This window comes from Anguilla rostrata, chromosome 16, assembly GCF_018555375.3.
Source record: "Anguilla rostrata isolate EN2019 chromosome 16, ASM1855537v3, whole genome shotgun sequence".
NCBI lineage: Eukaryota > Metazoa > Chordata > Actinopteri > Anguilliformes > Anguillidae > Anguilla > Anguilla rostrata.
In genome coordinates, this window is record NC_057948.1 from 18037165 (window position 1) to 18052419 (window position 15255).

Here is a 15255-nt window from a genome sequence, read left to right on the forward strand (position 1 = left end):
CAGACAGAAAGGGCGGTCACATGGGTGAGGCGCGTGGCGCGGTCCGCAGGACGGGCGACGTTCGACCCCCCAGAATGGCGCCTTCCGAGCCGCGGTCTCCTCCCTATCGGCCACCCCCCCTCTGCCTTCCACCTGTCCCACGGCCAAAAAAGGAACAAAAGCAGGACGCGCTGTCCGCCCCCCGTTACAGGCCGAGCCCCTGCTGCCAGCGAACGGCCTCTCCCTTCAGCCGCTTTGAAGCCCAGGAAGTCTGACAAAAGGGGACTCCTCAAAGACGCCGGCCTTTTTGAAAAATGCCAAATTACTGGTTGCATTCTAAACCAAAATTACACAGTGCTAATTTGAAATGGATTTGATTTTTTTTTAGGTAGAGCGTCTCTCCTCCTGCAGCAGCATCACACACTGCCACTCACACAAAGCGCCGGCGTCAGCAAACTTCTCATCAACCAACCACAGGACAGCGGGCGGGCCGTCAGAATCTTATTCAACGGACGGCGTGACGTCAGGGGAACACTGCCCACCGGCACGAAGGACTTTGTGACTGAAAGGCTCTTTTTTTTCTCTCAGCTTCTGTTCCAAACTGATCTCATCGCATGTTGTTGCAGAGAGGCACTTAAATATTTAGAGTAATTAAACATGAACAAACTCCACTCTCAGGCTCCAAAGTCCAGAAGGCGCACCAGAGCCCCTGTCAGACACTCGGAAACTGGGATCACTGACTCAAATCTGTTTCTCCGTGTTCAGAAAAGTCCTGAAGCTTCATGTCTCAGAGCTTCATCAGGTTGGGTTAGGGGGGTTACCTGGGGGGGGGGGGACTGCAGCTTCGAATTACCTCTCCCAAAAATAATGATTTAATGGAAGGATGAACTTGTAAATTCCATCAGAGCAACAACAACTACAGTTACTCTTTGAGAAGAAAAAGTGTCACACACAGACCATTACTAAATGGAAGCCCAGAAACAGGGCCCATTTAACCACCTCTGATGGGCACAGAGTGCACCCCACTATGCATACCTGCTTTAAGGTCCCTGCAGGACAGAAATACAAAAGGAATGGAACACATGTAGAAGGAGTCTGACCTGCCAAAATACCGCCAAAGAAGTTCCATCACAACCACCACCTCTTCTCTTTGAGGGGTCACTATTTTCATTGTTCTCCTTCTTCGAGAAAACCAATTCAGACATTTACTTCAACACAAAAGATCACCACTGCCAGCAACAACACGTCTGCCGTCTGCCGAGCGTGTGGATTTAACACCAGGGCTTTGTACGTCAAAACATCCGCGTGTAACTGTCCATCGAGCGTTCGGCTTCGGGAGCGCAACGGGAGCGGCTACATCACAGGCGCCTAGCGCCCAGCCACAATTTAAGACCGACCCTCTCATCGCCTGGCTTCTGTACGGGGCCGTCCACATATTCTCGTCCCAGGGTGCACTGGGGCATGCCAGGAAGCAGAGGGAGCGACGGGCGAGCTCACCGCAGCAGGAAACAGCCCGGGTCACGCTGGTGAGTTATGTGGCAGCGCGTCTGCTCAGAGCTGGCCCCTGCTTCCTGTGTTATGACACAGAAAAAATGGAAAAAGCCATACCTTTCACTTTAATTACACGCAAGGAAATACTGCACCTGCGCAGAGCTGACATATATTTCTGAAATGCTAACATTTCACGCGTTCCTCCCACCTCACTGTAAAGGCCTGTGAGAGGCCCTCTTAGGCACTGCACTGAGCCAGTCTGCTCAAACTACACACACCTGGTTACTCACACACCTCTTTTGGTAGAGGTGCTGGTGGGGAGTTTAGAAAATCAGCTCAAGGACCCACCTCCCTAAAAGAACAGGGGATTAACGGGGCGGTCACATGGTGGGGCGGGGCCAGATAGCGAGGCCTTGTCCGGCTATTTGCGGCACGGCTGCGTGACCCGGTCACCCTCAGCTGTTATCCTCAGCCTGGCCTCACCCCCACACCCCGCATGGGGCAGGGCAGCCAATCACAGCACTCCTTAACGCAGGGCCAAGACCGGTCTCTCCTGGGGCAAACAGGTAGGCTGCATCTATCTCTCAATCAATTTTGTATCAAACCGCTTGCATACAACCAGGTTGAGACACAGAGGTACACACAGCGGACATTTTCCATTTTCCATTTAAAAACACGGGGAGGAAAAGAACACTCAAGACAATGTGGAAAAATATGGCAAATCATTCCACGACCCCTTAAAAGGCGACGGAGCTAAACTGGAAAAGAAGAGTGGAAAACATGGAGAACAGCACTTTTATGTCCCAAACACGAACAGATGGGGGATGCTAAGATTGCTAAATGTCTCCCCAAAACTCCTCAACTGTGGCTGAAAACACACAGGAAAGCCCGGAAGGTAGGGTGCTACGCAGACACTGTTCCAGAGCCAACTCTGAGGCCTTCACAGAGGGCTTTCACAGGCCTGGAGATGGAGAAGCAGAGCGTGAAGCCTGTGTCCGGTCACAGCTGTTCTCCGTTTCTGCTGATTAATGAGCTGGCAGGGCGGACGGAGGCTGTGTGAGAGCACGGGGGGGGGCATGACAGAGCCAAGCGCACGGGAGGGGGGGTGATGGAGACAAGCGCACGGGAGGGGGGTGACAGAGCCGCGCGTGGAGGAGTGACACCTGCTAGCGCCACTCTGCCTGCCATGCGTTCTGTGACATACTGTGTGAACTGAACTTAATGTGTTCATGGCTAAGGATAACTGTTACATAATGAGTACTGTACCTTAACAAACCTGTGTTTTGTAGTTGTTCCAAAGACCTTCGGTATGCACTTCTTGTATGTGGCTTTGGATAAAAGCATCTGCCAAATAAATGTAATGTAATGTGCGAGAGGGGCTGGACAAGCTCCGCCCCCTTCCTGTGAGCAGAGCTGCCATTCACTCCCAGTGAGACATCATCACAGGAACTGGTAGAACAGAGATCTGGACACGCTGCATAACTCCTCACTGTAGCAGACAGACTACACATCTCCTTATGGCAGCACAGACCGAACAGCAGATCACCCAACCGCAGCACAGACCAAGAACAGACCACCCAACTGCAGCAGAGACACGCAGACAGCAGATGATGCCAGAAGAGCGCGTGGCAGCTCAACTGCAGCCGCAGCCATGTGCAGACCAGCACAGACTGCAGGCCAGCAGCCCTGTGTGCAGACCAGCACAGACTGCAGCCGCAGCCCTGTGTGCAGACCAGCACAGACTGCAGCCGCAGCCCTGTGTGCAGACCAGTACAGACTGCAGCCGCAGCCCTGTGTGCAGACCAGCACAGACTGCAGGCCAGCAGCCCTGTGTGCAGACCAGCACAGACTGCAGGCCAGCAGCCCTGTGTGCAGACCAGCACAGACTGCAGGCCTGCAGCCATGAACGGAAAACTAAATCAGCACAGGAAGACAAGTACAGACACCAAGGGAGCGGCCACAATTTCACCATTTACCTGCATCTCAGTGGATTTAGCTACATAGAGAGAGCAGAAAAATGCATGCTTTTCTTCACCTACCATGCATCCATAGGATATGGTCATTTATGCCACCGGCAGTACCTCCCTCAAACGACACACGCGGGCCGAATTCTACCGACTGCTGCGATCCCGGTGTTCTAGCACATGCTGGTGCGTTCCGCTTGGTTGTTTTTTTAAGAATCCCAAAGATCTCAAAAACCTGGGTTCTCCATCTTTTGGCACCCCCCCAAAAATCTGAGAGCGGAAACTATTTTTCAGTCGGCCTTTCAGGGCTTTACTGGGAGCCGAGCGATCCAAACTCGACACAGGTGAGAGGACTTTCGCAAAGAGAAACCGCTAAAGCCTATCAGCTCTCCAGGGTTCAAAGCTTCCTGCTGGCCAAATCGTGCAGAACCGTGGTTCAAAACAGGGCCATCCATGGGCCAAAACCAGGCCATCTATGAGATCCAACGGTGCTGTATGCACACCAAAAAGAAAATACCAGCTCAACTTTGAATAGCACGGGCAGAAATCCAAGAACTCATGCTCAGGCATCAGAAAAAACATCAACAGAGCTAATTGAAAAATGATACATATTCATAATCAACTAATGAGCAGGTGCAGCATTCTTCTTTGAAGTTTGCTCTTATATCAGAACACCCCGATTTCATCAGAGCACAGGGGCCGGTGGGGCGAAACAGCACCAGGAGGAGTCTTCACAAACCTGGACGTTCCTTCAAAGCCATACTGAGCCCACAAGAGCTCACTCCAACTTCTATTAAAATTATTTACAGAGAAACAGATAATGATTAATGCATACAAATAAACTGCTCGGGTGAATGTTGACGTGTTTAAATAAATATTATGAGTTGTTTATCCGTGGCTAGCAGAGAGCGCTCCGCTGCCAAAAATCTATTGGCAAAACCGGAGAAACATCGGAGGATTAGTCTGAAAGGAGCTTTCCAGTTCACGGAAAGTTATTTCTCCCCATCTGCGGTGAGCTTTGTGATTTTTCAGTTGCACACATCAAACCACTGACACTCGTGAAGCCAGTGCAGATCACCTCAGAAGGTGAGGGGAATTTTGGGATTAGAAGAAGAAACCCCGTGCCAAAAGGAGAGATTTGATGTTTCTTTCTCAGATTAAAAAAAAAAAATGGGGTGTGAAAAAGCAACCTTACAGGTTCAGGGAGGATTAGTACTTCTTTGCATTTCCCACCACTTTGGAGAGTATTACATCAAAGCACGGCACATAGCATACAGATCCACACAGAAAAGATCCAAAATGGCTCCAGAAAGAGGAGACTGACCACAGACCACAGCAGTATTCGGTCTGTGTGGTGCTCTTTGGGAGTGTAATACAGATCAACTAGAGCCCATTGCTCTCACACTGTAACAGAAGTGATGCTCACAGACAGACCCGCAATCAGACCAGGGGGCCAACACTTACAAAATGCAGGAAAAAATGAGACTCATGCCCTAAACACGCACACAGATTGTGCTCAGAACCTGGAGCAGTAGGACATTTTGTGCAGCACAGATTGGCTAAAGCCAAGGGTCATGATAGATTCTGGATATCCTCATTTCCTACAGGCTGCTGGCCTCGTTCATTTTTTTGGGTGAAACTAGTAGATGGCGATGTGCAACTGGTCACCATTCAAAGTGCCAGTTACCCCTGTGGGATTATTACACAGTCTTACATGCATTGTCAGATAATTGACTTTTCTGTTATTAAGTTAATTTAGGTCACTAGGATTTATTCAATTATAGAAAGAAAATGCCATGTACTATTCCCACAAACCAGACTGCAGAATATTAGTTGACATGTAATGACTGATCTCATCCAGTGATAGTATTACACAAAGGAGTGTGTAATTTAATCTGCCAGGACAGCAGCATCATCAATCTCCAATCTCAAGGGCAGTAATGTTCTGCCACAGTGATGGATGAGAATCTGACATTAATGAAATGTCCACATTCCACATACGGCAAAGTCACAGGCATCTGTGGCCTGGCGCAGCCTAACCGAAATGGAAACATTCTAGAGGGCCACAGTTTTCACAGCAAAAGTCCACGGCTTCAGTGCTGTACCCGTAATGCCAGTCCGCGACTCCCTCCACTCAAAATGTCCGTGCTTGACCATAGCATTCCAAACGCTCTTATAAATGTCTTGACAGAGCCAAGTCTGGGGTCTTCTGCGGTCAGCTAGCCAAGCCAGCATACAGTGGAGGCGCTGGTAGATATCCTCCCCACCGCTGGACAGAATGACATCATCTTGTTATTGCGCGTTGGATTGCGCAAGATCCTCCATAGCGCTGGTCAGATTTATACGGCCGTTACTCACGGCCGTGGGTTAGCAGTTTGGGCCCCGCGCCCCCGCGGTCCGTCTGTCCCAGCCGCACGGCGCGCCGCGACTGCTTTTCCACGGCTCCATCACAAGCTCAATTATACTGAACAACCCAGAAGAGGGATGCGATAAGGCACATTTATTTTTAGCCTACCTGAATATTTTATGATTGAGCATTCAAACTGCAGGGAGAATTATCTTCCTCTCCCACAACCCCTATGGCAAACACACACACTACTTCACTGAAGAGTCTCATCTATGTTCATGTCACAGGCTAAGAATAGCAATATTACCCACATGCTCCTCAAACACAGGCATAAGTTCAGATTCAGCTAGTTAGAGCCTCCTTTTTTTAAATGAGTTGACAAATTGGATAAGCTACATTTATGCATGCAAAGACACATATACACGTTACATGCCCCATTTCCTTGTTATTTATTACTCTGATGTGCTGTGAAAAAAATTGCATTTGATTGACAGTTAGGCTAAATCTTTCCCCAGTCTTTCAGTCCATCTGGATCTATGATGTGTCTATGAAGCGTTTTCATGCAAGTCTGTGTGCTCTTTGCACCCTGAAACACAATGAGTGTGCTCTCAGAAAAAGCACATTCTTCACTGTGACTGCCTGCACCATAATGAGCTGCACAAGTTCTCATTTAGATTTTTGCAGCAGCTGTTGTAGAGAGCAGCACCTGCCCCTCCACTGACGTAAAATGGCAATCATCACAACCACAAAGCCCACAACCTCCTTCGTCTGTCTGAGGCAGAAAAATCCAGCCTGAAGTATCACAACCCCAGTGTCCATTACTCCTCATATCATTTGCATTATTAAGTCGTGCGTTAATTTTATACATCAGTCACTCGCTGCTGTGTTCTGAGGTCAGACTGTCTCAAGACCAGAGCCAGTAGGGATCACCAGACAGGGCAATGAACAGAACAGTAAAATGGAAGCATGTTACAACTACATTTCTGGGGGAAGGGAACTCGTTGTCATTTGTATTATCTGTATTCTTTCCATTTTGATTTTTCATGCAAACCTGTTCTTTCCAGCACTCTAAATTAACTGAACAATTGTTCCTGAACAATACAATATACACCCTGAGGTTGGTCCGAATGCAGCCCAAGAAAATTGATTCTGTATTAAACTCAAATCCATTCAAATGAACACATTGATATTACAGGTGTGTTTCTCCAACAAAAAAAAAGCACATCCTTCACAGTGCTTTTGTTTCATTTTGTTAAAACAGAAAACGCCTGTATTATCAATGCGTACATTTGAATGGACTTGAATTGACCAATGATCAAAAGCAAAACAAAAAAAAGAATACAATGCCTCCATGATGTTTCTGATGTTTCAAAATCACAGCCAATAGAGGCAGCCATTCTAAAACAATTAAGAAACAAAATGATGTATCCACTTAGAAAGCAGAAAATAGAAAAAGGCGATATTTATTTTTATCTCTGAGTGGAGAGGCCTTCAGGAAGACCAGTTGCTGTAAGAGAATGAAGGGCCCTGCAACTGCCGTACTACAGGTCTGTCTAGGCTCCTGACACATCGCAGCCAGGGCTGTTCAGCTGCTCTGGTGAACACATGAAATGGAATGGAATGGTCCTCTGTTAAGCGTTCACCAGGGCTGGGTTCAATCTGCAGAACGCTTCGTTCTCAACCACCGCTTATGGGCTGCTCTTCTCGTCAGCATCCCTGCAATGCCTGGTAACACAATGTTCTGCAGGTCACCTGGACGGCTATAGAGGCTAGCTACGTAACCTGCGAGTCTGTTTGTTAAATGTATTTACGGTTGTCGATGCCTGTTCATTTGCCCCAAATTGCAAAATTGTTATTTCCATCCTGGTTCATAGGCCTCGGTTTAGATTTATGCCAACTCCCCCGAGCTGACAAGATAGCCTTATGTTCTGTGCGCCAGTTACGGAAGCCATCAATGACAGACGACACGCGAATCGAACCACACACAATGTAATGAGGTCGTAATGGGAATTCGCTTTCGCATTTGACAACACTCTCCACAGCCACACAGTTCTAAATGCTAGCGGGAAAAGACAAAATCAACAATTGAGAGAGAAAGCAAAACGTAGTAGTTCAATTGGGGATGGGGATATAGGCCACTCTACAAATGAAACGGTTGAGATTTTGCACTGTCGAAACAGCAATTCTGAACACAAATCTCTTTGAAAAATCAGATGTGTAGGCTACTGCGTCGCATCCACAGCATTAGACGGGGACTTAACTGACCACGTATAAATAATAAATGCAGACATCACCCCCTCCATCCTAGACAGTGAACCAGACACTTGCGCCAACACACCTCATCTGGTGTTTGTCCTCTGATAGTAATAGCCTGTGATGTTTTTTTCTTAACAAAACGTCATTAATGTACAATGTCCTGAAACACCGCAACACAGTATTTAAGTGCAGTTACGCGGCACCTCCGCGCAAGTAGCTGTCGTAATAAACCGAAAGAAATGTTGCAAGCAAAATGCCTTAGGTTCCTCGGCCCCTCTCGGGAGGACAGTAATTACTCGAAGAACCTGAATGTTACTAACGTGTGTTGCAATTGCCTTCGCCGTATTCCTAATTCGTGCTGAATTCGTTTGCTACTGTAGCTATCAATTCTGCCGATGTAATAATACGGAATGCTGCTCGTCAGGATAAAGTAGCCAGCCACATACGTCACAGCCACAGTTGTCTGTATTTTCTTCTTTTAAGACGATCAATTGTTAAATATCCCCATTTTACTTAAGAGCATCCGGGGAAAAAATAAACTTTAAAAAAGTGGGCACAGATGTGTACTCCTGATCTATTTTTAATGAACACTGATGACAAGCTCAACCTTTTGCATTGTGGAGAAATATGTTTATTTGTGGAAAAGCTCATGAATGATTGAAAATGATCTATTAAAGTGATTTTGCGATTTTAAAATTATTTCACACAGACCGCAACATACTCGACTAGGAGACTCAAAGCGCACTCTCGGAAATGCAGTAACTAGCTAGGCTATTGCGAGTAGCCTAAACGTTTATGTTGAGCTGGTCAGCTAGCTGGCTAGCTTGCTACGGAGATACAGAAGACTATGTCCATATGAATGGAATTTCAAAAATTCCGCACCGTCGATAGTGAAACACCACACATACATTTATCACATAAACTACTGTTTCCATGCGTCTAAAGACAGTATCCCGTGTTAAAGAAAATCAATAAAAATCGTAGGTATTCTTACCTTTACTCTTGCCTGAATCAAATTCTTTGCGCGTTCCCGAGCTACTCTTTTCGGATGGAGAGGGCGCGCACTCTTGCCTGCTTACAAATACAGCGCTTAGAAGTCCTATTTTAAATCCTGCAGCTTGAGAGAATAAGATTGGTATTCGTACAATTCCTCCAAAACGCCTTCCTCTTTGTAAAATGACCAAAATCCTGGGTTTCACTGCGATGCAACTCAGAAGAAATCCATTTTCCCTCTTTTTAGAAATAACACAAGTGAGTCTGTTTCCCCGTGTCACGTTCGCTGCTGACTGTCTTTTTTCTGCTAATCAGTGCAGTCTCTCACGCCCGAGCAACGCGCGCTCTCGCGTTCACTACTCTAGTCATGGGTGTAGTGGCGGAGAAAGGCAGGCGAGCTCGCCCGGGGAGGGAACTACGGGAAGGGAGGGAACTACAGCGAAAACTGCGGGGGTGGGAGGAAACTACGAGGGAGGGGCTTTGCAGAGAATTTCAACAGGGTTGGATTTAAAGCGAGCGTGTATGAAATCAACTGTGGTGCCCAAATGCGTGGGAAACACTGCTGCCCCGCAGTGTTGTCGCAAAATATTGACAGCGTGACAGTCGTGGAAAAATTATGCAAAACTCATTTACGTTACTCGTCGTTTATCTATCTGCAATGAAGAATCACGACCATTGCAGTGACTTATATGATTGAATGTGTTTTATGCAAGGTAAGAGAGGTTAACCATTTGATATGGATTCATAGCAAGCACTGGGACAGAATATATAACTTCCATGAAAATTAACGCCAGATGTCTCTGATGTTAGGTAGCTAGTCAGCTAGCTACCCAAATACGCAATGCAGTAGCTAGCTATAGAAAGCTGGCTAGCTACTAGCTAACGTTGGTTAGCGAACGATATGGAACCTATCTCATATATTTTATGATGACTGGTTATTAACCCAGTCAGCTAGCATGCTAGGTTCGTCTCTTGCGATCAATACGAAGTGCCAGTGTGTAAACTGAGCGGAGATATTCGTGATGCTTGCGTTAGATTGTTGGCTAGTTAATATGTGCCAGCAGTTAATTTTAAGGATTTCGTGTGAATTAGTTAGCGAACTGTCATGAAAACTGGCTAGCTTTTATTTTGAAGCTGACTTGATATTTTAAATGAGTGTCTTTATTGTACTAGTTTTCACAATATGACGGGTAGCTGCACAGCAATGTAGCTAGCTTACAGTTGCGTTGCGTGCAATATGTAAGATATCTAATTGCATTTCTGTGATGAAGCAGTCTCAAGCTTCATTTCTGAGTGATACCCATATGAAGTTATACTACGACACTACACAAAATCAAAAGGTTCATTCATTACATCCGTGTGTACAAACCAACTTGCAAACGTATTGGTAGGTCGAAGTGTGATCTGTGCCTTTATAATTCCCGTGTGCTCAGTTATACTTATACAATTTTCTGATTCGAGTGACGTGATTTGTTTTCATCTGGAATTCCAGAAATTGGAAAAAAAGAATAGGTTAAAATAATATAGTTAAATACATTTTCAGGACAAACTAATTGTACCATTTATTCATATTGTTTTACATTGGTTGTCCGTTACACTATAAGCTTTTTTTCTTCATTATAGGTTAAGTAGTATAGTAGTATAATAATGTAATGCCTTAATCTGTAAATTAAAACCTTAAGCCTGAACATTTGTTCTGTAGCACAAAAAATGTTATGAGCTGAATTGTGTTTCTCAGGCATCACATTAGTCGTGTACTGAAATTAAAAAATGCAGAGACTGATGTTGGTTTACGGTTTCCCCGATCAGCAGACAAAGGTATTATTAAGAGTGATCTGAAAGGCAACTGAATAGATTTATACAAAATAACAGGTTTGGACAAGAGGGCACAGGGGCTGAGTCCATCCTCTCCAAATAACAGGCACATTCGATCAGGAAACTAACTGTTATCCTTCAGCCGGTAGACGCTTCTCTGTCTTTGAAGATGGATCCAGTGGTGCTGAGTTACCAAGATAGCCTCCTCAGATGTTCAGACCTGGCTCTGTTGGAGGGCCCCCATTGGCTGAACGACCAGGTCATTGGATTCGCCTTTGAGTACTTTGCCACGGAGCGCTTCAAGAGCCTGGGCGAGGTGGCCTGCTTCATCAGCCCGGAGGTGACGCAGTTCATCAAGTGCGCCTCCAGCCAGGAGGAGCTGGCCCTGTTCCTGGAGCCTCTGGGGCTCGCGGCTCGCCGCTGGGTCTTCCTGGCCGTCAACGACAACTCCCACCAGACGGCCGGCGGCTCCCACTGGAGCCTGCTGCTGTACCGGCGGGACGAGAACCGCTTCAGCCACTACGACTCGCAGAGCGGCAGCAACTCCCTGCACGCCCGCCGCATCGCTACTAAGCTGGAGGCCTTCCTGGGGGCCGGGGGCAGCGTGCACTTCAGCGAGGAGCCGGCGCCCGCCCAGCAGAACAGCTACGACTGCGGCATGTACGTCATCTGCAACGCGGAGGCCCTGTGCCAGCTGGCCAAACAGGAGGGCACGCCACACCCCCTCACCCAGATCATCACCCCCACCTACATCACGCAAAAGCGGGCAGAGTGGTGTCGGCTCATCCAGAGACTGGCCAAGCAGTGACCCCTTGGGATCCCCCCCCCCCCCCCCCCAAGAGATCCAGCTCCTGACCTCTGACCCCCAAACCTCCCCTTCTCGGTGCAGTCAGCATGAGCCCTGAGAGACAAGAGACGCCTTAACACATTCATTAACTTAAATTTCCTACCCACAATATTTATTTATCAAGTTTAAAAGAATCAACTATATGCCTCATACTTGAGTATTAATTTGGTATCCATAATACATAGAAGACGCACATAGATAACATATATATCAAATATATAAATCACAAAATTGTAAATGGCTTTTGATTCTGGTTAACACTGATGAATGAAAACTGGTTTCTAAAAGCTATATTCTGTGCCAAAGCAGAGAGTACGAAAAAGTACAGGTGCCTCATTTACTTGTATACAGCAGTCTTCATTCATGCACTGCACATGTACTTAGAGTGAAATGTTATGACTGTTGTAAATTGAGTGTATTTTCTAGATTCAGAGATGCAGTAACAACTGAAAATGGCTACCTTGTGTAAAATCTGTAAAATATAGACAGTATTTACATTGTGTAAATGTGCCTGCATATCTAAGGCAATTCACCTGCAGTATTTTAACTAACTTGATGTACATTTGAAAGTAAAAGCAATGGAAAAACAGCAGAATTAACACTGCAGAATTGGACGGATGGTCATTTGGAATGGACATTGATGGACATTTTGTTGCAGCAGGCAAAAACTCAAGGCGCACATGGAACAAATTAACTTTTTTTTTAAATGGTCAAAAAATTGCAGCTTGGAACAGAATAAATTGGTTGGTATTTTTACCCACTTTAGACTGGGAATTTCACATGGCATTGGAGACTGCAATGTAACCGAAGACTGAATAGCATCATAAGTAAACTTGAATTTCGGTCAATGGGGACTGAAGGCTGGCAGTTTCTGTTTTCTGTGTGACTAAAAAAAATGGGCATCAGCGATGGGGGATTTTGAAAAATGTCACCCATGAGCTGCAAAATAACAGTAAGCCATGAAGGCGAAAAGCTTACTTTGCTGCAGTCATTGGGAAGCCATTGGTATTCTTTGTTGGCTGCGTCACTGTTGCTTTAAGATAACACTTGTTAGACGTTTACAAAGATTTTTGCTCAGGGTTGCTTCTGAAGAATTACAATGTATACAAAAAGAATGTCTTTTTATGTTGGAAAAAAATGGATGATCCTCTTAATATAGTAATAATGTGGCAGTGTACATTCTGAACATGTTCATATAAACAGTGAGTGAGTGGTAGATTGTCCAGCTCTGTGAAACTTGCCTGAACAACATGTTTTTGAAAGAGTAATCATGTCTGCAGCCAGGCGTATCTGCCCACTGAGAAACAAGACTGAAAACACGTCTTGAGAAATGAGCTTGGGGCAGGGGGGGACATTGTTACAAAAAACAATGAACGGCAGGTTTCATTACATAATAGCCACAGGGAGAAGGGGCCAAGACTAGGGGGAAAAAACGCACTTGTCCTGTGTCAGAGAGTGAGAGGGAGAGAGAGAGGGAGGGAGGGGATCACTGTCAAGGGACAGCCATTGTGAGGGACAGACAAAACTGTGTAAGCCAAAGCCTATGGTTATACTGGTTCCCTTAGGCCCTTTGGGGCCCCTGTCTGCATTGAAGAGTGAAATGTCAGCAGCTATGGGTTTTATGAGTCTGGGAGAGAGAAATGTCTGTCTGCAGGAAAACGTCTCAAAAGACTTCAAAAAGCTTTGGACAGAGCAGCGTGGATTGTTTCATCCCCGGTCAGTACCTTTTGAAGTCCTTGTTTTTATCCTCGTAGGGCCAGGGCCACAGAAGTTCTGCGCATGCTCACGCTCATTTAAGCTGCTGGTTATGTATGTTCCCTTTCAAAGAGCAGGGGGGTCCAGCGTCATTATGCACATCACAGGTCTGTTTAATCTGAAGATTCTGTAAGGCAGTCCAATTGTGTGTCCACATTGGGGTGTTGAAGGGGTAAGGTTAAATCGTTAAATAGTTAAATACAGGTCATGAATTCATTTTGGGGTAAAGGAAGGTGTGAAATCATATCAATATGTTTATATTATACTAGGCATAAATGCCCAGTTCCTCTGACATATCGGGGCAATCTGCTTGCTTTCTTCCTGACAGCCTAGCATTTGTTAGCAATCTTCTCACATTAAATCTAATTAAACCAATGAATGGAAGAACTGATCTGGTCTTGACTGGACGCATGATCGTCTGATGGGTTTATTGAAGTGTGAAAAATGTCATTGTTCACTAGTTATTGTTAATGCATTTAATGCAGTATATTTGCAGAATAAATGCCTACAGCACGATTCCCTGCTGCTGTTAGTGCCTCGTTAAGCGTGGGTCATTCATCAAACTCCTTTTCAGTGTTGAAATGCAGTGTGCATCCTGGCACCTATTTATCAGTGTAAACAGTGTGCTGTGATAGTATTGAACCACTAACATCCAGCTGCTGAGCACTGGACAGTAACATACTAGTGCAAGATAATCAAGTCCATCAAACCCATCGCGGCTGCTGCAGATATGAGAGGTTCTGCAGGGCAGTAGAGCAGCTGGGGTGTGGTGGAGCGCGTGCTTACAGCGAGGAGTGCGTTCGAAACGCGGCTCAGGGCTGCAGTAATGCATGCAGTAGACCTGTGCCCTGAATCGTGTCTGGAAGCGGCAGGCTTTGCGAACACTTTTCCCTGCACTGTGCTCACATTCACAGGATGCACACAGTTTCTGGGGGCCATTTTGAACTTGGGGAATTCTTTTCATCAGTTTTTGAAAGCTATCGCAGTGAAGAGGAAGGCATGCAGGTCTACTGAGAGGAAGTGAGACTATAGGGAACGGAGGCCGAGGAGGAGTCTTCCTGGTAGAGTTGTGGGTTAATTAACTTTACAACTGAATTATTCATTTTAGTATTCATTTACTTCCAAGGTTTTTTTTTTGGTTTCTTTCGCACACCAGTCTTTACTTTATGCAGCATATCACATTGCATTAATCAAGTTCTCATTCCGCCATTCATCTTGGGGGGAAAAAAAGCGTTCCAGAAGTTTTCCCCCTCTGGGCCAATGAAAGCATGTATAATTGAGAATTTAATTAAAGCTGTACTTCCTTCTCTTTACAGATGAAGTACCAGGGCAAAACCCTTTGAAAAATAACTTCTTTTGTCTCCCACACTCTTAGATCATTTTTTATGGTACCAATTTAGAAACAAATATTCTACTGTCATACGGACAATTAATACATTCAGCACCCTGCCCTTCCTGGCCAGAGGAAAGCAATTTCTATTACTTGTTGAGCCGAAACAAATGCTCTGTTTTACATGCTTACTGACTGCCTGAAAGGCTGCCCAACTCTGTGTATAGGGAGACAGAGTATGTACACTCAGAATGCAAGTATTTGTATATTTGTGACCGCACTGAACTGTGGGGAATAATGCCTGGAAACAATTCATTGCAGAGTGTTACTCAATTCACAGTTCAATGCGGTTTGGTAGAAATCATCTTTAAAGAGGCAGTCAAATCTTTCTGCCCCCTACAGTAAAGCATATATCCCTTTATCTGAATGCCGTCACATAAAAATGATGAGCTGCACATGAACCACCGTCAGAGTGAAT

The 15255-nt window shown here is 45.8% G+C and overlaps 2 protein-coding genes across 12 annotated transcripts in view; one reads left to right on the forward strand and one right to left on the reverse strand.

Moving 5' to 3' along the window:
* LOC135242311 (unconventional myosin-IXAa-like) overlaps positions 1–9428 on the reverse strand; it is a 160404-nt gene extending 150976 nt beyond the window's left edge. For 6 of the 8 annotated variants that reach the window (XM_064313334.1, XM_064313331.1, XM_064313333.1 and 3 more), the window contains exon 1: positions 9032–9428. The gene's annotated coding sequence lies outside the window, so the exon portion shown is untranslated. The remainder of the gene's footprint in view (positions 1–9031) is intronic. The other 2 variants (XM_064313332.1, XM_064313329.1) reach the window with 1 other exon arrangement.
* A 104-nt stretch (positions 9429–9532) lies between these two features.
* On the forward strand, positions 9533–13826 carry senp8 (SUMO peptidase family member, NEDD8 specific). Of its 4 annotated transcripts, none has more exons than XM_064313349.1 (2): positions 9533–9743; positions 11015–13826. In XM_064313349.1, the coding sequence occupies exons 1-2, from the start codon at positions 9720–9722 to the stop codon at positions 11651–11653; spliced, it is 663 nt and encodes a 220-aa protein (XP_064169419.1). In that variant the 5' UTR covers positions 9533–9719; the 3' UTR covers positions 11654–13826. The 4 variants fall into 4 exon arrangements, with proteins under 4 accessions (XP_064169419.1, XP_064169417.1, XP_064169420.1 ...); XM_064313347.1 differs by having other exon boundaries at positions 9535–9743; positions 10952–13826; XM_064313350.1 differs by having other exon boundaries at positions 9536–9743; positions 10903–13826.
* Positions 13827–15255: the final 1429 nt, after the last annotated feature.